The sequence below is a fragment of the Necator americanus genome, chromosome IV (genome assembly GCF_031761385.1).
Source record: "Necator americanus strain Aroian chromosome IV, whole genome shotgun sequence".
Lineage (NCBI taxonomy): Eukaryota > Metazoa > Nematoda > Chromadorea > Rhabditida > Ancylostomatidae > Necator > Necator americanus.
Window position 1 is genome coordinate 8,100,892 of NC_087374.1, and position 22,873 is coordinate 8,123,764.

Consider the following 22,873-nt stretch of genomic DNA (forward strand, 5'->3'; position numbering starts at 1 on the left):
GTTTACAATCGGTAAAAAGATAGGATGACCGGTCGAAACTGAACGCAGGAGCTGCAGTTGTTTCCCAGGTTTTTTTTCGTGAAAATTTTCAACAGTTCACGGAACACGTTGGTGGGAACGATACTGAACGTAGTTTTCACATGAGTAGCAGCGAAAACGCGAAGCACTTCCTACAAATTCAGGAATCAGAAGCCCTACGGTTATGTCTAAAGTCTCAGCCAAAAACAGCATTTGAGGGAAATTCTGACGTTGGATTCCTTTCGCTAGGACCACAGGAAGTATCTGTAAGAATCACCAGAAAAACGTTAAACATCCCTACGGCACCTGACGATACGGCGTCATTTAGTTGATTTGGAACCTACCTTAATCATAAAATACATTTGAACCATTTCAATCGTCGCCAATAGTTCTTCGCGATATTTTTCATAGAAATCTCTTTGAGCTGTATGCAGCACAGAACAAGTGGTCTTAAAGATTCATTGATTTTATCAGGTGCAGACAAAAGACAGGTCTTGGTACACGCGGTGTAGCGAAGTGAAACTAAACACAACCAAAGTTTTCAAACTTCCAAGTTTGAGAAGTTTATACCAGACTTTTTCAGCATAGAATCACCGACGTGACACATCCCTTTGCTCCCGCAAGCAATTGAAGAGGCCGCATATGCGCTCATGAACCGCGTACGTTTCTTAATTGAAGACGAATGGGTTGGCGCATCTTGAGGGATAGATGTCAAGTAGTTTTTCTTTCTCAAACTAAAGCAATAAATGAAGTCATGGCTAGCTTAATTTATTCTGCAGTAATTTTAGGAGATTTCGAGTGATTATGCTCATAAGCCTTAAAACTTCTCGGCTATTGAGCAGCAGAGTAAAGCCATTGCCCCACGAATCTGGGGTGGTGCGGGTTTCAAGCGGGTATTGAATATACGAGGTTGTAGATTGTGGGAAAGGGAGTGATTCCGCTCATCTCTCTCTGTATCAGTGGAAACGGACGACCCCGGAACTGTTTTTTACGACGGCTTCTGTTACAATGCGCAACCGTAGCGCGCCGCCCCATTCTGCGATTCGTCCGATTGGGTTTTCGCATCCGAAAATGTAAAGTACCACCCCAGATTCGTGAGTGGTTCCCTCAACCTGATGTTTTGAGTAGAGTATTCTTTTTCATACGTATTTCTCATTGAACAGTAGTGTAAGGTTGGTGGGCAGTTACCGATTACTAACCAAGATGTTTCCTGCATGGTACTACATGTATTCAAACTGAAGCCGCATTTACACACACAAAAAAAGTTTATTAATACGGGCTAATCAGCGTAAATGAAAATATGAAGTGAGGACATTGCAAATTTAATTCTATGAAATAAACATACTTACAAGTATTATGGTATGATAGAGTACTAGAGGCTGACCAGACCAAAAGAAGAAAAATCATAAAAATTAATGCTTAAGCAAAATTTACCATGAAGACGATACAGATAGTAAACATGCTGTATTTTTTAGATTTAGGAAACTTTTGTTTGAAAAAAGGTTTTAAAATCTTTCTTATTTTTGAACTTGGAGACTTAAAGACTTCCAGTAATTGTAGTTGGCAAAAGCAAAGAGACCAAAGGTAATACTGTCAGTAAAAAGACATACAGATGTATCCACATAGGCAGCTATCTACATTGTGTACATACAAATCAAAAACTATCATGGTTGTTAAAAGCAAAGGCGAGTTAGAGCAAACGATTCAGAAACAGAGCTGGGCACGAATGAAGATTCTTTGAATGCCCGCTAATACATAACAAAAGAGCCAAAAGTGTGCCCAAACACCCAAAATTCTTTTTTTTTGCACCGATCCGTAATAAGGTTATCATATTTTTTGGCCGAGTCCTGTTCGTATAACGACATCGAGAATAGGAAAGGGCTAACTATCATAAAACTGGAATACTACTGATTTCTCTATTAAAGCAGGTGAATACAGGAATGAAGCGCGAGAAATGACCCGGCATATTTTCTAAAGCTAGCATTTGAAAAAAAGACAAGCAGGAGAGTAAAATACAGTAATTTTGTACAGTCAGGAGTATTACGTGTGCTCTCATAGAGCTTCACACGCACGCGAGAAAAAATAACAACAAAATTAGCGCAAAAATGAAATACATTACTTCAGTGATTTTTTCCTCTTTTCCGAACTTGTTCTGCTACTTCCTTTTTCTTTAGTCTCCTCTTCACTACTGCTGTCAGCAAATTGTTTCGATCTATTAGACTCCATGTCGTCCACGCTAGCATGCCTTTTCAGGCTGGACTGACGTCTATTGGCTAGCGACATCTGAAAAATTCACGTAGTTGAAACTCCAAGATCAAGCTTAAAACCAACAGATATGTCTTGCTCTTACCGACATTTTAATAATATCGGTTGCTGTTTAGTATCACACCTTTGGAACCAAAAAAAAAAAAACTACAAGACTACAGTAATGAGATGGCCTAATTAAAACGTGGAAACACAATTAACGTAGAAATGTACATGGCTTGGTCGGCTGTGTGGGTCGTACACCTATTCATGCCCACATGTATGAAAAACGGATAAAAATTACAAAACATAAGAAAATATCTACTACAAAAATATTGCTACTGAGAACGACGTAACCCACGCGTTGTCGTACGTCATATCAAAAATAACCCTCTGCTCTCATATCACACGAAAATTAAAAACCCAATCAAAACGGTCTCAAACGATAGGAAACAACGTTTGGAATAGATGTGTAAGATCCTGTTCTGTTTTCACAATACATAAGCGACTTTTCTCGACGTTTTGCTGCTCTCAATAGATTGGCACAGCAGCTCTCTCACCAATATTCGCACTTTCAACAAATTCCGAGCTACTTCTTTTCAAACGAATCAACTTACAAGCTTACTCCCATACATTTACAAGCATTCTTACCATTTATGTCGAGATTTCAGTCCGAATTTTTCATAGAAGAATTTATGTTCTAAGCGATAGCTTGACAACAACTTGATAATTTTCAAATCCATTGTAAATTACATTTGGGATCAAACTTGTGATTATTCAGTAAACCAACAAGTAAATCGACACAAATTAATTCAAAAAAAGTTAAAAATCAGTTCAAATCAATACATGTATATATTCATTACACCAGTGCACTTAAGATTTATCTCACCCTATCTACTTTCACTATAGCAGTGCCATTTTTGGTTCATATGGCAGAAAATGAAGATAACCATAAAAATCTCCTTTCTGCTAGCATTTTGAGGACTTTCAAAATCCAAGAACTCAGTGATCGACTTGCCTTTTTCGTTGTGGCAGCAGATGTTGCAACAGAATTCTTATGAGAGGAAGGTGCATCCGGGCTGACTTCTTCCGGTCCTCCAGAGCGCAGTAGCGGGAGGACACGATTCATTCTCTTCAAAGCGCTAAAAAAAGGACAAACAATGTACTCAAGAACTTTCAAGCTCATGCCAGATGTGATATCTACTCTTAATCATTTAGATTAGGGCACATGAAGAAGTACGCAGCCTTCACACATTCGAACTAGAAACAAAATTTTCTAATTTTTGACTTTTTAAGGAAAAACGTTATCTTACATTCTCTGCTCTTCAATACCGTAGTGACTTTTCCATAAAGCTCCAATAAGCTCAGTGATGAAAACCACATCAGCGTGTTGTGCGATCAATCTGAGAAGAAAGACTCCATCCAGTCCCAAATACTTATCCATGAAACAATCCACATGTTGCTGGTTACCTGAACGAATGCCTAACTTTATTCTTAGAGTTCGAAGCAACCTGAATAAGCATAACCCTGAAAGATTCTAAAGAAGATTAATTCATACTATTATCATAGATAAGGAAACTACGATTCCTCTAATTCTGTCAACTCACTTGCGTTCTCCTTGTCGAATGGTGCCTCGCACATTTCCAAATGGTTTATAATAAAGTGTTCCTTCGATGTTTCACTAAACATAGCAAACATCCAGCTGAACAGATTACAAGCAGTCAAGGTCCCAAGGAACATGTACCTGTTGAAAAAAACAAACTCAATCGCCAACACAAAAAGAGGATAACAACTGTTTGTAACAGTAAACATACCATGCCCACAACACTATGAAGATCTTTTCAGTAAAAACATTGAGAAGTAACACACATTGCACAGTGTGCTTCTGGATGTTTCCCATTTCTCGTACCTGAATAAAGAGTTTGGCACAATGTAATAAGTAAACGAACTCGTCTTAACCCATTCCATAATCTATCTAAGAATATAGTCGTGCAAATGTAATGTTTGTTAAACTGATTCCAACTACGCGGCGACATGATTCACGTTGTATATTCAAAAAATATGCAAATAGAACACACTGATACTGAGAATAAAAGGAAAGATTCAAACCTCGAAATCACACAAAGTAACACGAGGAAAGAGGCCGCTTTCCTTCCACGTCTCGTTTCCATTCCAAAGATTGTGCCAAACATCGAAGCCAAATTGTTGATGGTCAGAGTGAGGTAGAAGATATCTTAAAACCTGACGAAATCAACAGTGCAACTTTAAGGCACGACTAGTAAGTGGTTTCGTTTGTCAGGTTGTCTCAAAACATATACTGCGACTAGATGGTACGTTTTTGAGTATCGAAAGAAAAAATGGAGAGCAATCCTAGCAGAGAGCTGGTATAGTCTAGCGTTCCAGAGCTACCTATATACTCGGGTCAAAACGAACTGAAGATCAGTGCATTTGCGTAAGTACCCACGCTTGCAGTTGCATGGCGTGGGGGATAGTGGATGGAATCGATTGGGGACCCTAGCTAGCACTACTTAACGCTGCAGTTCACGATGGTCCCACAAACGCTAGCTCCACCGCGCCGCTTCAAGCGCTTACGCAATTGCACCGCGTTTCAGGCCATTTTCATATACTACTTGATCATTTTAATACTATAATTAAAGATTCATGCAGTTTTAATTTGACCTTATGATGTGAAAACTCGCAGTAAATTAGAATACGCCATTGAACTTAACACTTTTGATCACGATGTGAGATAGCGCTGAACTGTACAGGTTACTTAAAAGAAAAATCACCATTTCTTTATCAACTTATGCGCACTTGCCTATGCATCCTATGCACTAAATTTGCCAAACTTTTCTTCATTACAAATCACCAAATCATTCGAGTTTGCTGGCATTTTGCGTTTGAAGGCTTGCGTCAATGTGGCTGATGTGGGGATGCTTTCAAATATACTGCTACACCTCATTATCCTTTTTTGCATGCTAAATCGAAACGATAGAGATCGTGAATATTCTCCCAAATATGAATACCTTTATCTTGAGCTAGCTTAAAAAAGATTGCGTTCAGAAACGAACACAGTTTTTCAGACAACCTATCGTAGTAGTGTACTTGGAAGTAGGTTATTCCACTCACTGGTTAAGCAGCTTTGTTTGAATTCCCACGTTCATGAGAAATGCGAATTTTGCAATAAAGTATATCAGTGTCACATAATATGTCGAGTACTTCACGTTTAAGCAGCGGAAAATCTTATGTGGTGACAAATTCTTCTGAAATTCCAAATAATTAGCGTCCATCAATGACCATGATGTAAATAAGAAATTGTACATACCATCTTCAATCGTTTTTGAAACCGTAGTGCTCCTTGCAGGTGCACGCATAAAGCTTGTACGTTCTCGCGTCTGATCTCTGGCACGGTATTATGTTCATCCGTGGTAAGACGCAAAATTTCCCCCACTTTCATTCCTACAAAGAAAAAATCCCTCGAAAATACAATGTAAATGGCACCGACAAATTTCTATTGAAAAAAAACAGTACCGCTTTGACCGGCGAAATATTTCCAAATGAAGCACGGTAGGCGAAAACATGCTGCCTCAAAAAGTAGAAAAAATGGCATCCACTGATAATACGAAATCTGAAAAGTTTACCATCTTCCAGGGTTTATCCTCAAATCACTTTCATTAAAGGTAGTGATTACCAAAAAGGGAATGCATTCAATAAAAATCACCTGAGCGGAGCTTCGTTCACCAATGTCTGAACTAGCGACTGGAGTAGAAAACGGGATAAAATAAGTATCTTGAGACCAGCAAAAATTCTCCGCATACTAAACATAACATAGCATAAACATAAACACACTACACAGTCTTGTCCTGATAAGTAATTCATCTTGATTTCAACTAAAATGTCTATGAAGAAGTTTTTTCGTTCTGAATTCCACTCAATGAATATTAAAGCATTCATCTGTCACTTGTGTTGTTTTTGTTATTGAGAAAACCACAACTTTGAAAAGCATTGCTTATGAGCAAAAATAATCTGGGACTATGGGAAACGAACATAAACTTCTCATCCCAGTTCCCATTGCCTCGTAATCAGTCTCGGAATATGAGGAAGGTGGGTCACGCAGTAATAGAGCTTTTTCTTACGCGAAAGATTGTAGTGCAAAACTTTCTACTTGGTTGACTGGGTCTGAGTTTTTTTCTCAGAACCTATTCAAAGTTTCTACCACCTGATAAGGTCATCTTTCATCACCAGTGGCAATCGAAAAATTTTTAATTGTAAGATAGGACTACTGACTGATCAACCGACGTTCGGCGATCATTTATGCATTTTCGTATGGGATGGCATCCGCCACATTTAACGGAAATGTTCGCGTCAATTCTCGACACATGCGTAGATACCATATCAGAGTCAACCGCAGAACAAATAATGAATCAACAGCATTCAGCACTAATTTGGTACAAATTCGGTGGGCTCATGAACAGCGTAATTTAGATAGTCATTGTGGATAAAGGCATTAGTGATGGGACTCATATAACTAAGATCTCGTAGAAACATCAGTTAAAAAAAAAGTCTCTATTATTTTGAGACTTTTTCATGTCCTTCATAGGTAGATTGGCAAAGATTGTATTTCAACTAACAGAGACTGAACCTTCATATAGTAAGAAGTGGCTGTATCTATAAGCAACATAAACAGCACGTAACTCGCATACCGAAGATCTGTTCTTTAGCAAAAGCCCATCCCTTCAGCGCAAGAGTTACCAAATCTTTTACCTGATCTCTCCCTCCAAAGATAACATGCAAGTACTGCCATGAAGAAGGAAAGTAAATAATGAATAATGAATGAGAACAACTTAACCACACTAAGGGGCAGCAATTGTGCAGAGTTTCGTTACCGAACTTCTCTTATATCGTTGTCAATTTAGACTTTGTCTCTGCTCAGGATGAGAAGTATATCTTCTACAAGAGAGTTACGAAACATTAACTCTTGTTATATCATTGTCAAACTTTGTATACAGCAGCATCGACTACAGGAAACTGTAGCCTAATCTCTGCTATTTATTGGAGACTTTCACTTCACGCACTGAGCATATCGCCTATTTGTTCTCTTCTCCTAACCGTATCAACGTGTTAAGTGTTAATACAAGGGGAAAACAGATTGAAGGTTGGACTCCACTTCTAACGCACGAGTTGTGAGAACAGGAAAGAATTCTAGCTTTATGCAAATTACATCGTTACTTTGGTTTATTCTTCTAAAACATAGTGGAATTTAACTGAGGAGAAACTAATGGAACACAGAACTTGGAAGCGCATGCAAATACTTCTATGCCTCCTAGTTCATCTCCTGATCCTCCCATGATATATGTGTGATCATGTATTTAGAAAAGGTATAAGTGTATGTTCATTGTACTGTTCAAAGTTACAAGGACTGCTTACGTAAAACTGACCTGTACCCAAGCGCTTGTAAAGTCTGAGGGTACCATGCACTCAATCGGTTTCCCGCCAAATTGTTTCCATGATACAAGCACTGCTAATCCCACCAAAATGTTGCAGGTAACGAAGGAGTGCATACAAGCAATGAAGTCTTGGGCACCTCGCTCATTGCTATACGGTACCGCGTTTAGCACGCGGAACATAAACATCTCAAAACGTGCAGTTTACATTACTATCGAAATTAGGGCTATTAGAAATACTAAGACCATAAAGAGGTGTGGATTCGATGTTCAACAAATATTCACTTATATTCATATAGAAACCACGTATATAACAACAACAACATTCACTCAACAATTACATCAGCCTCCTTGGTGGCGCGGGTGTAAACGATTTGACCTCCATGGTGGACGATGCACTTAACTAGACCTTTAGCTTGAAGCTCACGGAGTCCAGCCTTAGCGAGAGATGCTCGGACCTTCAGACGCTCAGACACCACGGACGGTGTAATAAGCTTGTAGGTGATGACCTGAAATTACCTCATTATTTTTGTGTGCGACCAATCAATTGAAAGCTGTGAATCACTTCAGGGATAACTGGAACTGAATTTTCACACTTACAGAAGATAAGGACATAAGAAAAAAGGGAACTCAATTAAATAATATGAGGAAATACACAAACGTCTACGTTAATCTGAAATTTAAAAGAATGTGTTAGTCTACACTTTAGTTCACATAATGGCAGTTCATGAAAGGAAATTGGTACTGTCTTCTTTCTTCTTACACAAACAGCTTTATTTGATTTAGCGTTGTTCACTTCAGAAAAGGAAAAAAAAACAGTCGACAAATGTTTCAAAAAATTATAGTTAGCGGTTTTCGGTCAGTGCCACGGTTCACAACACTTCACACGGTTCGTCGCTTTCCAAAATACGCAGAGAATCAAAATGAACAGAGAGGAATACACCTTCTTTAACCAGAAAGTGACGAAGATTGTCATAGATCCACCCATAATTTGTAAGTTCACCCTTTGCAACTGCATGAAAAAGTTGGCGGATTAAGTGTAAAGTTCATGGTCATACCATAACTTGAACGTGGTAACATATATATTTTTTACTCGTACTTTGAATACACATGTGACTTCCTGACTAAATCCTGAAGCGTTTTTACCTTTTCCAATACCGCCCAACTCAGCTTACTTGAAAATTTGCAAGTAGCTAGCCGAGGTAGACAATCTACATCGTGTCAAAATACCTCGAGAAATTTAGGTCGAGGACCCTTTATATAGGCCTCCTTCCAAGTTTCAGGAAAAAAAAACAAAACAAAACACAAAACAGCGGTACAATTATCACTACATTTCGTCCGACTACCTAAACATCTGCCTTCCCCTTTGTCGAATTCTTCTCATTTGAAATCTTATTTCCTGTTTACAAAAGAAAACGTCTCTCGTTATTTCCTTCTTCCTCTCACGATCTCGCGTCTGAACCCCACAAAGGATATTTAGAAAAATGTTTTTGGAAGTTCTCTGCTACAACAATTGTAAGGTAGATGGAGATCGTACGTATTTAAACGAATTACGACTGTGTCCCCGCACCCACTACTCGAGTAACGATAGGGTGATCAGTCCGATTGAATCTCCATTCCAAAAAAAAAAAACTGCTAGTTCTGTATATATCTCCAGTTAACAGCAAAATTAACAAATGAGAGGAAACTTTCGATACCATCAAAATGTCAGCAGCATTGATACGTGGGTAACAGAAAATCGAACGTTAAAAAGAATTCAAGATAGGTATATGTCTTCTAATCAGCCAAAAAATATGTTTAAAATGAACAACTAGCATTAAAGACTTAAAGGCAAACCAGACCCTGTTCAGAAGCGAACACAGGCGAATTGGCTACACTCCTACCTTGACAGTTCACTCTCAGAGTGAAAATGTATCAAATTCCTACATACCATTCCGAAGTTAACATTACACCGAGTCGACGAAATTTAAAATCGTTCAATAACAATTATTTCCTCTAATTTCGCTTAAAATACGCTGACCGAAAATCCTTCGAACTAGATAAAAGTCAACAAAATTGCAAACCGAAGATTACATTTCAGATTTAATTTTCGAGAACTCAAAAACAACACAACGAATAAAGAAGAATAGATCTAATATCTCTAGACTCTATCCAATAATATAGAAGGAAAACAGAGCCCCCACGCTGTGAAAATGAAAAGTGAAAAGTAATTTCAATCTTACCTCTTTGTAGAGCTTGTCGTAAGTGGCCTGGTCGAACAGAACCATGTTGTTGAGCTTATCCCTAACTTTTCCCTTCGACCACTTCTTCTTCTTGGCTTTTCCTCCAGATCCCTCCTTCTTCTTTGCTGGGGGAGCCTTACCTCCCTTCGGATCCGCCTTTTTCGACGACTTCGGAGGCATATTACCTTAACGTAACGGATAACATCCTACCGCTTCTAAAAAACGAATCCACCGAAACAATTGGATGCGAGTACTGAAGGACAAGCCGTACAAAGCACAAAAGAATAGTAACAAAGCAACAGCTACATGGACAGTAAAAAGGCGATGATTTAGAACAAAAAGTGCGACGATATTGAACAGAAATGATGTAATAACTAAACGGCAAACCATCAGCACCTAGAATATGTAATGACGATATATCACCTCACAGAATAAGACCTCCAAGGTATTCATCACCATACAAAGAATAAAAAATGCACCCCATAGGCCAGACTGTATTTTCCGGCGCAAAACTGCAATGTAGTGAGCATTGGAAACACTGTGGGATTTTCGTTTCAGGGCCCACTCTGGGCGAGTAGGATGTCTCCTTGAATTTATTAGTGGAGCACGCTAAACAGAAAAAGGCGATTAAAGTGCTGAATAGAAGGAGGTTCGAGGAGGGTTTTGCTGATTTAATGGAATCCTTGGAATAGAGAATAACCAGTCAGGAGCAGTGCTCTAAGATAAGAAAATACTTTATATGACCGAGGGGAGATCTTGAGGTAATTATACTGAGTCGGAGTTGGAGTAGCAGTGGATAGTTCCAAATAACGAAATGGGCTATCGCTTTCCAGATCACTCTTCCTTTTAGGACCCATCCAGTGTAGAATAAAGCTTAGCTCTACAGCTATGTCACGCGCATATGTAAATATTTATCAAGCATTTTTGTAAATGCCAAGTATATACGACATAGTTGCGCATAAAAGCTGCTGGGCCTTCTCCGATTGACCATCAGGACATCGTTTGTAGACTAGTCTTCTCGATGATACAATCCACGAATACTTCAATCTTTTTGGATTTCTAAACTCGACAATTATTCTCATACTTAGTTTTCAGAGAGATTATCTGCTCTGTGGAGAATTGATGCACTGAATTTCTGATACTGAGGCTGAATGCTCGACACGCACAACTTTGACAACGCTGTTTGTGCAAACATTTTTATCTACTTGTTGAGGCCAGCCTTTTTAACTTCACTTAACTCTTGTCCATATATTGTAGTGCCTTTCCCGTGTGATCGCTGTCAATTTTGGAGAATTATTGACAATCTTTCAGGATTAGCAGCTTGAAGCCATATTTTTGAGGGCTACACTAGTCCTCTTGATTAGTTATGGCCTTCAAGATGGAATCCAGCCAACTAAAGATCGCTGAGAAACTTGTGATTCTTAATGATCGTGCCGTTGGCATGCTGACAAGGATTTACAACATCAAAAAAGCATGTGCTGGTGAGTGCTTCACTAATGGTTTTGGAATTGTTTAGGTAAATTTCTTTCTTATTATCTTAGTAAGCTTTGTTTATTTAGATCCTAAATCAAAACCTGCTTTTCTAAGCGACAAACATATGGAGAATGCCATCAAGCATGTTGCTCGAAAGTTTCCGGTCGTGGATGCGAGGGTCAATACGGTATGATGAAGCACTATATTCCAAGACTGGTCAAAATCTGCATGTGGTTCTCATCGTTCAAGTTAATAATAAACCTTAACAGTTATTTGGAACAGTTTGGTATATAGGTTTGGTGAAACCACCAAACTCGTATGTTCTCGGTGTCAAGGGTTGGGAAGTACCGAAGGTGTTATCCTTCACCCAATCAGTGACTCCGATTAGGAACCACAAGAGGGGAACTTTTTCGTTTTCTGGATAGGGATATGACTCCACAGTTACTTTCTTTTTAATTTGATTTCATCTTCTCAGTGATTTTCACGTAATACTCATTCCGAGGTTTTCTTTGCTCCTTTACAATTCACTGAGGTGCACTTACATTCCGCTGCTGTCGTTGCGTGTAGTCAGTCTATCCGACCAGTTTTTGTCAGATTTCTGAAAGATGTTGAAAACTGCTTATGAGATACGCCACAATACTACTACAAATGCAATGTATGTGCTATTTGGAGGAGAAGTTTAGATTTTTGTTTCTTTGTGATTTATCTCTTTTTCTGGCTGTCTTTTGATTCTGCTATTTTTGGATCAACGAAACTTCATTACCTCTGATATTCCCTCATCTACTTGCATTACCAGGGACTTTTGCTTCACAATGGGGCATCGCTGCATTGCGCCTAGGCGGTCGACAACTATTTCTTGACGGTTTTATAACCAGACTGTGTACTAAAAAGTCAGAAAACTTGAAAAGAACGCTTACACTGCCGATTCTCTGAAAGACATCGACAGTGCATTTGTGGTAATAGTGGGAATCTTCAGAGCTCCCCATAAGAATTTTCACTTTCTTTATGCATAAAATCGATTGTATTCTCGGGCAATGTTATGTCCGAAAAATGAATATGTGGATTTCACCAATTGGTCCACAGCCTATGTAATTTCCCTGTGATCCTTGTCATGCGCTGTTATCCTATGGGACCTTAGTCATGTGACTTGCGTAATGTCATCTTTTTTTTTCGTTTCAGTCTACTTTTCACTACGTCGACACCATGAAGGAAGACATAATAAAGTCACTGGGATTGTATTATTACACGTTCGCTGATCTCATGGAGTTGAAAGACAACATAATGCAGCTTCTCACTACAATGGATGCCTGTCAGTGTCAGCTTGACATTGTGAGTACTTTATTACAATTTCTTTTATTCCTTTCGGTTTCTTCTTTTTGTTGAGGTCTGCTGGATTGGCAGAAGAATTTGTGTAAGGAAATTGACTTGGATTGTTTCAGTCATTGAACTACGAGCTCACTGCAGGATATCTCAACCTGGTCGTAAATCTTATTTGTCTTATGGTTCTACTTTCACGCGTAGACGATCGCAAAGTTGTTCTAGGTAAGTTTTGAAGGTTCTGTATATCACTTTTTATGCTCTTCAGTATTAGGTTGGGAGAAAGTTTTGTGAGAAAAAAAAATGAAGATAAGAACTTTTGAATATAGACGGTACTAATGATGCTACATGTGGTAGTTATAGAGCATTCTTCAAGCTTTTCCACAAACTAAGCTCTTCAAGTTTGTTCACGACTATGATATGTGCTCTTACTTGACTTCAACCTCAATTTCACAAAGAACAGTTTCCTGCTATCGCCTTCCACGAATGACACCACCGGCACTGCAGTCAGTCCGCCGCCGTTTCAGGAGGAGGATGGAGGCTGACTTCGAAGACAAACCTCGTCGTACGCTGTTGGGAATTGATTGGATGATCTACTTTGAGTTTCTTCCGCAAGGACACGCAATCAGGTGCTCACTGTCATCTGTACCACTCAGCTCCCTGGAACTCGCAGGACCTGCTCTGGAAGTGACTGAGACGAGGTTCAATGCATCTTCTATGCGACAATGCTTGCCGCCATTTCACGAAGGAGCAAAAAATCGAAGAGGTGGCTGGGATGTGGGATTTCATCCACCTTATTCTCCTGATTTATTCTCCTACCGCTAAACTTCTTATTAGGTGAACCAATGTACCAACTAACAATGGTGGTCATATTGTTGACAAGTTTCCATTGTATTATGATTAAGAAAATAAAGCAGATTCCTAAAATTTCTTTCTCAAGCTCATAGCTTATTTTCAGGACTTTTCAATGCAGCTTATGATTTGGCGCATGGGCAAAGTGAATCTTCTTTTCCGCGTCTCGGTCAAATGGTTTTGGACTACGAACACCCCATGCGAAAGCTGAGTGAGGATCTTGGACCCCTTAATCGCGTATGTTGTCCGCTTTTGGCTCCTCTTCAAAATATAGTGAAATAAAAAATATAATAAATATAATACAAATATGTCATTGAGTAAATCTCTAGTTCAACCCCCTTGGTATTGTGGAGTTGGATAGTGTACTGTGTGCTTTTGAGCAGACCACTAAAATTGTTATCCATGTTTATTCCGGCTGACGTTCCGGCGACGTCGCTTCCTTCGGAGTTTGAGAAATCAAAGTGAAAGTTTTTGAAAGTTCAATATAGGCGCACAGGAAGCTTTTGTTGCTATGGTCAGTACGTAGAGTACCGGCTTACTGTATTGAAGTAGTGTGCAGTATCGAAAGAAATCAGTTTGTGAACCACAATTTGTATGTACATCGAATTGGAATATAGTGAAGACCCTCACAGTTTTATAGTAGGTTCCTTCTGCGTAGCTGAGGAGAATAAATGTGTATTTGAATCCTGATACATGTAACTATTATTATCTAAGTCTACTTATTTACAGTTGATTTGCTCGGCTCTTTGTTCTTTATCGCCTGTATATCTTCGACGAAACATAACAGCCAACACATGGAGGAATGCACAGATCCTTTCTCTTACTGCAAATCCTCAGCAGATTCTTTACGCAGCTCAAACAGATACAGTATGTTTCAAGCCTTTGGTTTTTTCTGGAATTTTTCTTGAATCTGCCGCTGCCGGCTTCATTGTTTTTCTCTAGATAGCTTGCGAGTACTTATCGTTGGACGTAATGGATCGGTGGATTGTTTGTAAGTTTTTAATCTGTTTATTGCAACATCTGTTTATTTCATAGTAGTAAATTTTCTTCAGTGTGTACAACAGTCTGTCATTCTTCTATGTTAAATGACAAAACAATCTTTCATTTGTGGCAAATGTCTTTGCAAATGGGGCTTTGTATACGTTTGTTTAGGGACGAGGTTGTTTTTTTTTGCATTCTTCTAAAGTATATCTTGCTTCTGGAGTTCATGTGTTTCTCAGATTTTCCAAACTCACCACGAAGTACAGCAATTCTTTGACACTGTAAAAGGATATCATAAGCGTTCACAAGAAGTGAAGGACTGCTTTTCGATTGCACTGCAGCAGAGGTACTGATGACCACTACAGTTTTGTTCCACACATGTTTAAATTTACCACTTTTTCCCATTAAAAGCAGTTTTTTTTTCTTTTTTGCTTCCATATCTGCTTTAATCATTTAAGCAAAAATACCTTTATCGTGGCTAATTTACATCCATTATGATATTGATGATTCAGTGCATCTATTCACGCCGATCGTCGTCGGTTCTTACGAGTTGCTTTGCGTGAACTTTGCATGTTCATCAAAGATCAACCAGGATTGCTGGGCCCGAAAATGCTTTTTGTATGGATGGCATTGTCGTTCAGTAGAGATGAGTTAAGTTGAATTCTGTGCACAGTTACAGTTATCATTCATGCTTTTCATGAATAATCTATTTTAGGTCTTATGGCTTCTTCGTCATCTTAGTGAGTGGCCTTCATCGAGCAAAAAAGGAAGCAAGCAGTGTGACGAGTTGGTCGATCGTCAACTCCCTGAACTTCTATATTATATGCTTGAATTGCGGCAGTTAGTTACCAAGTACAGTGATGTGATCCAGCGATATTATCTCAAGGTAAAACCCAAATTTTAGTGATTTCGCTTTTTACAAACGCTTAATTTAGTATGTCAATGGCTACGATGCTATCATGACCCGTGAACTAGTATCGAATATTGGCGAACTGAATGAAGACGACGCTGCAATTCTGACCGATTTTGCATCATCCATCTCTTCGATAAACTCGGACACTGACTTGAGGGCATTGCGTTTGGATTGGTTCCGTTTCCAGGTAAGAACAGTTCTTATTAATGTGCAGCATTATATTTTTAGTATGTATTTCAAAACTGGAAAACTACAGATCTCTCATCAAGATTCAAGTGAATTTTCTTTTTTTGACAACGAGTATTATCGCATCCTCCGTTTTGTCATGGTTTTCCAGGCAAAGGCATGAGAAAAAATAGTTTGTTTCCTCCAATATGAAGTTGGAAGAGTATTAGGTGTTCTGATGCTGTTACATGTTTTTGCCCATCTGCTAATTTTTGTTTGATGGGGGCTTTTTTTCAGAAGGGCTAATTTGCTTTTAGTGCTAATTAGCGAAAATCCAGAACAGCTCCTATAAATTCTACTGTAAGCTCAAATAGATTGTCTCTAAACTTTCAAAGTTTACTGTTACCGCAATCCTAAGCTCCTTTAGATTAGTTCTGCGGTGAGAAACTTTTTAAATTAGTTCTTTCAAGTACATCACATAATTTTGGACATCACGTATAAAACAGAACAAGGTTTGCAGTAGTTTTTCTTCTGCATATGATCTCGAGTTGAAGACTTGGGGCTTTCAGATTGCTACTGCTGCACTTGTTCCTCAGATTGCTAAAAGCTAGTCGCACTCATTCCTTTCTAAAACTTTTCATATGACCCTACCTTTGATTGTTTCAGGCGAGAACAAGCATGACGAGGTCGTCATTTTCGCTCACTAAGAACCGAAAGTTGGCCATCATTATGAACACTAATGTGTTCCACTTGAAAATGATTGACCTACAGGACGAGATGCTCAGAGAAACTAGCGACTTAAGCGTTTATTGGTAAGATTTTCGTTGTTTGCTTTTTTGCTGCATTGTTTTTTTTTTTGAACTTCTCTTTATAGTTTCTATATCAAAACTCTGGAACGACAGTGGAAAAATTGCCTAACGTTTCCGTCACAGTCACGGTTCGCGTTGTCCTTTGCTAGAATTTGCGGGCATTTCAGTTCCGCTCTTCATGACATGTGTCCCGAAGAAAAGAATCATATCCTCGAAAAGGTATACACTTTCTCCTGAAACAGAGAAGATTTGATTGCATATTCGCTATTTACAGTCTCTTGCATTGTGCAATTCTATTCTGGATGATGTATGTCAGTCAATAACGGACGTAGTTGGGGCTTTGTGCGAGTACGAATTACGATTGGCGGAGCAAACGTCTCCGACCACGGTGTGTTTCACAGTATAAGGTATCTCCTTAAAAAGAATAAAAATAGTTTCTGCAAAAATGGAATAACCTAGAAAATATAGGTAAATCTATACATTTCATAGAGATTTGTAGATATATCCAGGTTGACTCACTTCTGAACTCTGTACTTCTTCAGATAGCTGGGCAAATAGTCTCGCAGATGCTTCGGAGTAAAGGAGGAAAAAATGCCTCTGCTGCAGCTTTGCAGAAGGACCCAACTCCTGCCGGAGAAGAAAGTTATCGTGTCGACAGACAGACGTTGACCTATCCGGATAAACTACAAACAACTCTTAGTTAGTCATTTCATATAGTGCGAAGGAAAGAAGTGTCATTAATGAAGATTGTTATTAGTATTCGAACCTCCCTGATTCAGTCGAACTTTGCACCGGTGTAAGTCAGTATCGCCAGCTATTTATATCCGATCACGTCTTCGCTCCGAGAGAATACCTGAGCCAACACATAGAGCATAAATTCGTCGACCTTGTACTTGCTATGGCTGTTGAACCTGGTACGACTCTGTTCTTGTTTACCATCCCTTATTGAAGTTCAGAGCGTAGGATTCTAGCGTCTCCTTCAACGCCTCGTCGACCATCCGACCTCCTTATGATAATTCAGGCCTACATGACTGTATTGCAAAACATTGACACTTGTGGTAAGTCGATTGTTTTCTGAGGTCACTATAATATGTGACTAAAACCGCATACGTCTGCATTTTTAGTACCGTTGGACATTACCAGACTGTTCAACAATGTGCTCCTTCAGCAGACTCAACCGCTTGACTCACGCAACAAAGAGACTATGACTTATATCTACACCAAATGGTATGACTAGATGCTTAACAGGTGTAAAGTATCTGGTCTTTTTCTGTCAAACAAGAGGGCGCGTGCAGACGCTATGTGGTGTTATACGCCCATTGCTATACGTCAAAACTCATGGACAGGGATACAAAGAGCATAGTCACTCTGAAAAGTTATACATTTGAATCGAGCAAATTTAGAAAAGAACTCAAGAACATCTCCACCAAAGCTGGGGTCTTTTGCTATAGGCGAAAATTGTCGAAATAAACGAACTGTCTGGTCGATTTCCTAAACTTCTCAGAGAAATAATCGAAATGGCATGTAATCATATGGAGGATTACTCAGCTTTCAAAGCACACTAAATTGAAACAAAATTAAATAATGAGGTTTTCCGATCGAAAATGTACGATAGCAAAGTTTTCTCTCTCGACCCGTGTTTAGAGCTTGACTATAACTTTTTTCACGGCACTCTAAACCGTACCAAAGTTTCTGACTGGCAAGGTTTCATTATCTCTTTGAGGCCGCAACAAAAGGTTTTTGTGTTTGTTTTCTTTTCGACTCTCCCTTGAATATTTTATTTCCTTTTCCTGCAATGTGCAATCTTGTATGCAATTTTGCAAGATAGTGTGTTTTTTTTTTGCTCATACTACAGCATCAGATTTTTCTGAAAAGTTGTTAACGGTAGAATTCAGCTATAAATTAGAATCAGATCAGTATGTAATTCCAGTGATGGGATCGGGTGAAATAGTTGTAAAACGAGTCTAACTATGGTCCGGAAATCCCTCCCATCCGTTCCCCTGACTCGTTTATTTCTTTGATAACTCCTATTTTCAACTAACGGATTCACGCTAACCGGAATAATTGGACTTTCTAAAATGAAAAAGGTCCGGTGAAACTATTTGCGCTCTCACTTCAAGTTCCCATATTTTTCGGTTCCAAAACCCCATGTGTCTATACTTAAAGATTTCGTTTATTTCGTTTAGTCGCGGAAGGGTAGAGATTAGAGTCGGGAAGTTCAAGCCATGAGTCATGTGTTAAATCAGGCTGTTTCAGGTACTTGGAAGTAGTTTTGCGACGGGCATCGGCCGGTCACATGTTGTGGAGCGAACACCTACAAGCGATGATCTCAAGCGGAGAAGGAAATGAGTTCGCTCCCGAGCAGTACACAGACCCTCGAGGTTGTTTTCATCATTTAAGTTGTTTTTAACCGAGTAGATAGACGTCAACAACACTTCCCACCATTCTCCAACAGTGATAAGTTATCTATTGCGAGTAAAAGTAAAAATATGTGACCATTACCCTCGAAGGTGACTATTTGGGGTTTTTGGAGCCTCGTTGCTTCAATGTTGTAGCATTTTAATGTCTCATTTATTTCTATTATTGATTCGCCTTTTCAGAACTGCGGTGTCTAGCTCAAATCATAGGACCGTACGGGGTTAAGTATCTTGCTGAGAGATTGACATGGCATGTTGCTAGCCAAATCGGTGAATTGAACAAGGCGGGTACACACTACTCCTTAAACTATCCATAGACTTTTGAAACATACTTCCATCATCTTTCAGATCGTGCTCGCCAACAGGGAAGTGCTTCACACAGCCAGAACAAATTTTGATTGTAACGAACGCATGAAAGAAGTGATGCAAGTTCTTTCACATGAGCCGAAAGAAAAGAAGGTGCGTCTACTGCGCAGTGATTTTTTTTATTTATGCAATGCAATGAGTCGTTAGGATGCGTAGCTTATGGAAAGATGTTAAGGGAGCAACAACTTCACCTGCTGATGCAATTCTGCAACGGACGTCTATAATTGGACAAATATTTAGTTTCAGAGACGCATTGCACGTTGCCTTGGAACAGGTAAGACGAATTAATGCACAGCAAATGTTTAATGTTGTGAATAAAGTTCTGTGTTCTTCACAAACAAACTGTAAACGCTTGGAAAGCAGTATGGGAGAACATTCCGTACAATCTACTATTTTCTCTTGATTACTTCCCACGGTTTCGAGGAGGCCTATCAAGAAGAATAGCAGCTTCAGTTTACATCTATTAAGGAACCAGTCGGGGGAAAGACTGTGTGCGGAATTTTTAGATCAATGCATCAACTTGTTTGGATGGCAGAACTTCTTGGTATATCCGGTGAAGAACTGAACACATCTTCAGTTCAGTCACAGTTCGAATCTAGCAAAAATTTACTCGAGTAGATTGTTTGGTGCAAGCCAACACATACTGGCTTAGATATTTACATTAATCCTAGGTATCTGTTTTTTTAAAGTCGGTTATAGGTTCTACTGCACCGGCTGCCTTTCCTCACATCATCGTTTGCGAATTTGTTCAACAGCATGGATGAAGCAGGGAAAGCTGTGAGTTGTAAAGTACTCGAAAAATGTTTAGTATGTTGCAGATGTTGCAGAATGATTTATTTTAGGCGCTGGGAGAACTTGGGGCTGCTATGGGCGTACAAGGACCTATCGATATAGCACTGTCGAATGCTGTTCGTGCTCAAAGTGTGCAGGTATAACCTTTTGACTTTTCTTCCATTATCACGAGACAACTGTGAACTTGTAGATAAATCCGGACGAACATTATCAGATAAGTTGTCTACTTCTGGTCGCTATAGCGATTAGTCTTCCAAAACTAGCAACTGTCGAGTCTGCGACATACAAACCAAGTTTACGAGGTAGACAAAATACTAGTGTCCTTTTCCTTTCAATGAAATTCTCAGTGCGCCTTATTTAGCTAGTTTGAACAACACACATTGCATTCCACTGGCCGTAAACACGATGGCAGGAGCATTGTTCCATCATCACGGGAGAGGTGATATCCACTTACGGATGAAGGAGTTCCTTGCAGTAAGTAAATAAACTTCTACAATAACCTTAAGAGGTGCTCAAGAGATTGGAGATTTTAGCTAGCGTCAAGTAGCGTGCTAAGAGCAGCTCAAGAGATGGACGGTCGACAGGATACAATAAATAATCAATCTGCACTCTATATAATGCTGGAACAGGCAAGTACTTTTGTTCCTGTACCTAGCATTAATCTGTTCGTATTGGATGGACAAAAATCTCGTTGATAGTTAAACGAATTGATTGGTGACGTTCGTTAATCCCGCTTGATATTTTCAAATTTTATTGCAATGTAAATTTCTCTACATTATCATATTTTCGACGATCAAGTTTTACGTTTCCATTGAAACTCTAAACCCCCCACCTTCAGTGCAAACACTGCAGTTTGTTTCGAGCTAATTTTAGGAAATATTATCCATGCTATCTTTGTGGATTGCGGAACTAATTTTAGTGTACATGAACAGATATGAATATGACTTTTAAATAAGGATGCAAACCCTTTGCAATCGCAAACAAACCACTTAAATCCATTGCTATTTCCTAAATTTTATAGTAATTTTAAGAAACAGATCCTTAGTTATGTTCAGGACTTCGCAAAGGTGCCGGCGTTTATGTAGGCCCGTAACTCGTCCCTTACAACTCAAATACTTCTTATGACTAACACATATTCTCTCCGACCTCATATATGTAATGTAGTTTATAGATGGACTCGAAGACAAATCATCGTTATTAGTACATCATAGCTCAAGGTAAAGTTTCAGATAGTGAACAAATGCAGATGGTTGTCGATGGACGTGCTCGAAGCTTGCTTTCCATATAATCTCGTCCGTACAGCATACCAACACTGCTATCAACAAGAGGCTGATACATTCCAGTAGTTTCACGTGGCCTACATTCTCGCGAAGTGCTCGTTGTAGACAGCGTTGACCTCGTTCGAAATCACTTGTTTACTCAGCGGTTTTTTTTTGTCAAAATAGACTCTTTTTTCACAGAGAACGAGTTTTACTGAAGCATTTTTGCACGCCTTGTATGTTCTTAAATTGATCTAGTCTAACTTCTATATATTGTTTCTTCAAATGATTTGAGATCTTTCATTAATATCTCTCTTCGTTCATAATGTTTGTTATACATACGCTTCTCCTCGAATGGGTATATTGTTGAACTTGTGTACACACTAAATGATTTAATACTATGGAAAAACTACTGAATAAATTATTTTACTGAAAACTAACGTATGATGTCATTTGCGAGTATTTAGATTCTTTTTGAGTTAATTTTTCTTTGCAAAAAAGCTGTGATTATATTGAGCAATAGAAATCTGGTCGGATAAGGCGTACGAGGATATAGTCGTTTAAAGGCATCACTCCACGAATCTGAGGTGGTACGGATTTCAGGTAGAGTATTCATTCGTATACGGTATAGTGAATTATGGGGAGGAGAGTGATTCCGTCCATTTCTTCCTAATTACGGTAAAAAAACGGCCCGGAAGATACGGCTGCGGGCGTTCTGGCGCACTATTTTCTACAAAGAGGTTCGATAGGGGCGCACCAGCCTTGTGACGCGCCGCATCTCTCGGGCCGTTTTTTTACGGCAAATAGGAAGAAATAGACGGGATCACCCTTCTCTCCATAATCTACAATCCCTTGTGCGAATACTCCACCTGAAATCCGTGCCATCTCAGATTGGTGGGGTGATGCCTTTAGGGCAAGGTTGTGGAAACGTCAGACCTCTTATTAATGAATCCCATCAAAACCTCGTTGGAACAACAAGAAACTATGAATTTAGTTCGCAGTGTCAAGGTTGAAAATTTGGTTGGAAATTAGTATAGAAGAAGGGGAGCCTGAAAGAGTTGATTTATTAGGATATTTCAAATTCAAGTCCAACCACGATAAAGGATAAAGGATAGAGTTTCTGGCGTTAGATCCGCTTGAGATGCGCCACCACGTGCATTTCAATCCAGAATCCTTTGAGGTTCACGAACGTGTAACTGCAGTTGACCTTCGACGACAGCGAGGCCTAGTGGGGAGCAGCCCACTCTCGGTCGTATGGGACAATGCGGCTCATCGATGAGTCGTTCACTTTTTTCAAGCGTTGCTTTTCATGATTTCCTAGTCTTTTGAGAATCTGTGGCACTCACTGGGTTTATTGTTATTTAGAAAAAAGAATAAAGTTACTGGCGTTTTACTGTAATTCGTAATCGTTGAGGTTTTGGAACGTGTGTTGGCCTATACAATGACTTGCGGGGGCTAGCCGATATGTCAAGTCAGTGTTTTTATCCTCCCAGACGTGTATGGTACCAATTTATCGATCCCGGAGGGATGAAAAGCTTGGTGAGCACTAGGGCGGATTCGAACATCCGATTGATCGTCCAGGCAGCGGAACCTCTAACCGA

The 22,873-nt window shown here is 39.3% G+C and overlaps 2 protein-coding genes across 4 annotated transcripts; one reads left to right on the top strand and one right to left on the bottom strand.

Moving 5' to 3' along the window:
• Positions 1–1,937: 1,937 nt before the first annotated feature.
• RB195_000645 (uncharacterized protein) lies at positions 1,938–10,108 on the bottom strand (the record flags this gene model as incomplete). 2 transcript variants are annotated; one of them, XM_064197101.1, is made up of 14 exons in its annotated part: positions 1,938–1,989; positions 2,138–2,301; positions 3,281–3,404; positions 3,576–3,732; positions 3,870–4,006; positions 4,077–4,171; positions 4,372–4,495; positions 5,392–5,525; positions 5,588–5,721; positions 5,794–5,890; positions 5,984–6,079; positions 7,701–7,895; positions 8,048–8,215; positions 9,929–10,108. In XM_064197101.1, 14 exons carry the CDS (start codon positions 10,106–10,108, stop codon positions 1,938–1,940), a joined length of 1,857 nt encoding a protein of 618 aa, XP_064052982.1. The 2 variants fall into 2 exon arrangements, with proteins under 2 accessions (XP_064052982.1, XP_013295337.2); XM_013439883.2 differs by lacking the exon at positions 1,938–1,989 and having other exon boundaries at positions 2,134–2,301.
• Positions 10,109–11,294: 1,186 nt separating this feature from the next.
• Positions 11,295–21,359, top strand: RB195_000646 (uncharacterized protein; the record flags this gene model as incomplete). Of its 2 annotated transcripts, none has more annotated exons than XM_064197102.1 (30): positions 11,295–11,409; positions 11,488–11,588; positions 12,581–12,730; positions 12,841–12,943; positions 13,677–13,807; positions 14,300–14,437; positions 14,513–14,561; positions 14,623–14,729; positions 14,791–14,897; positions 15,064–15,201; positions 15,267–15,337; positions 15,397–15,437; positions 15,487–15,651; positions 16,296–16,441; positions 16,504–16,657; positions 16,713–16,826; positions 16,981–17,137; positions 17,218–17,352; positions 17,410–17,496; positions 17,563–17,665; positions 18,695–18,819; positions 19,039–19,139; positions 19,204–19,314; positions 19,397–19,495; positions 19,921–19,998; positions 20,064–20,150; positions 20,204–20,315; positions 20,375–20,487; positions 20,547–20,642; positions 21,243–21,359. In XM_064197102.1, 30 exons carry the CDS (start codon positions 11,295–11,297, stop codon positions 21,357–21,359), a joined length of 3,351 nt encoding a protein of 1,116 aa, XP_064052983.1. The 2 variants fall into 2 exon arrangements, with proteins under 2 accessions (XP_064052983.1, XP_064052984.1); XM_064197103.1 differs by having other exon boundaries at positions 11,307–11,409.
• Between the last annotated feature and the right edge of the window lie 1,514 nt (positions 21,360–22,873).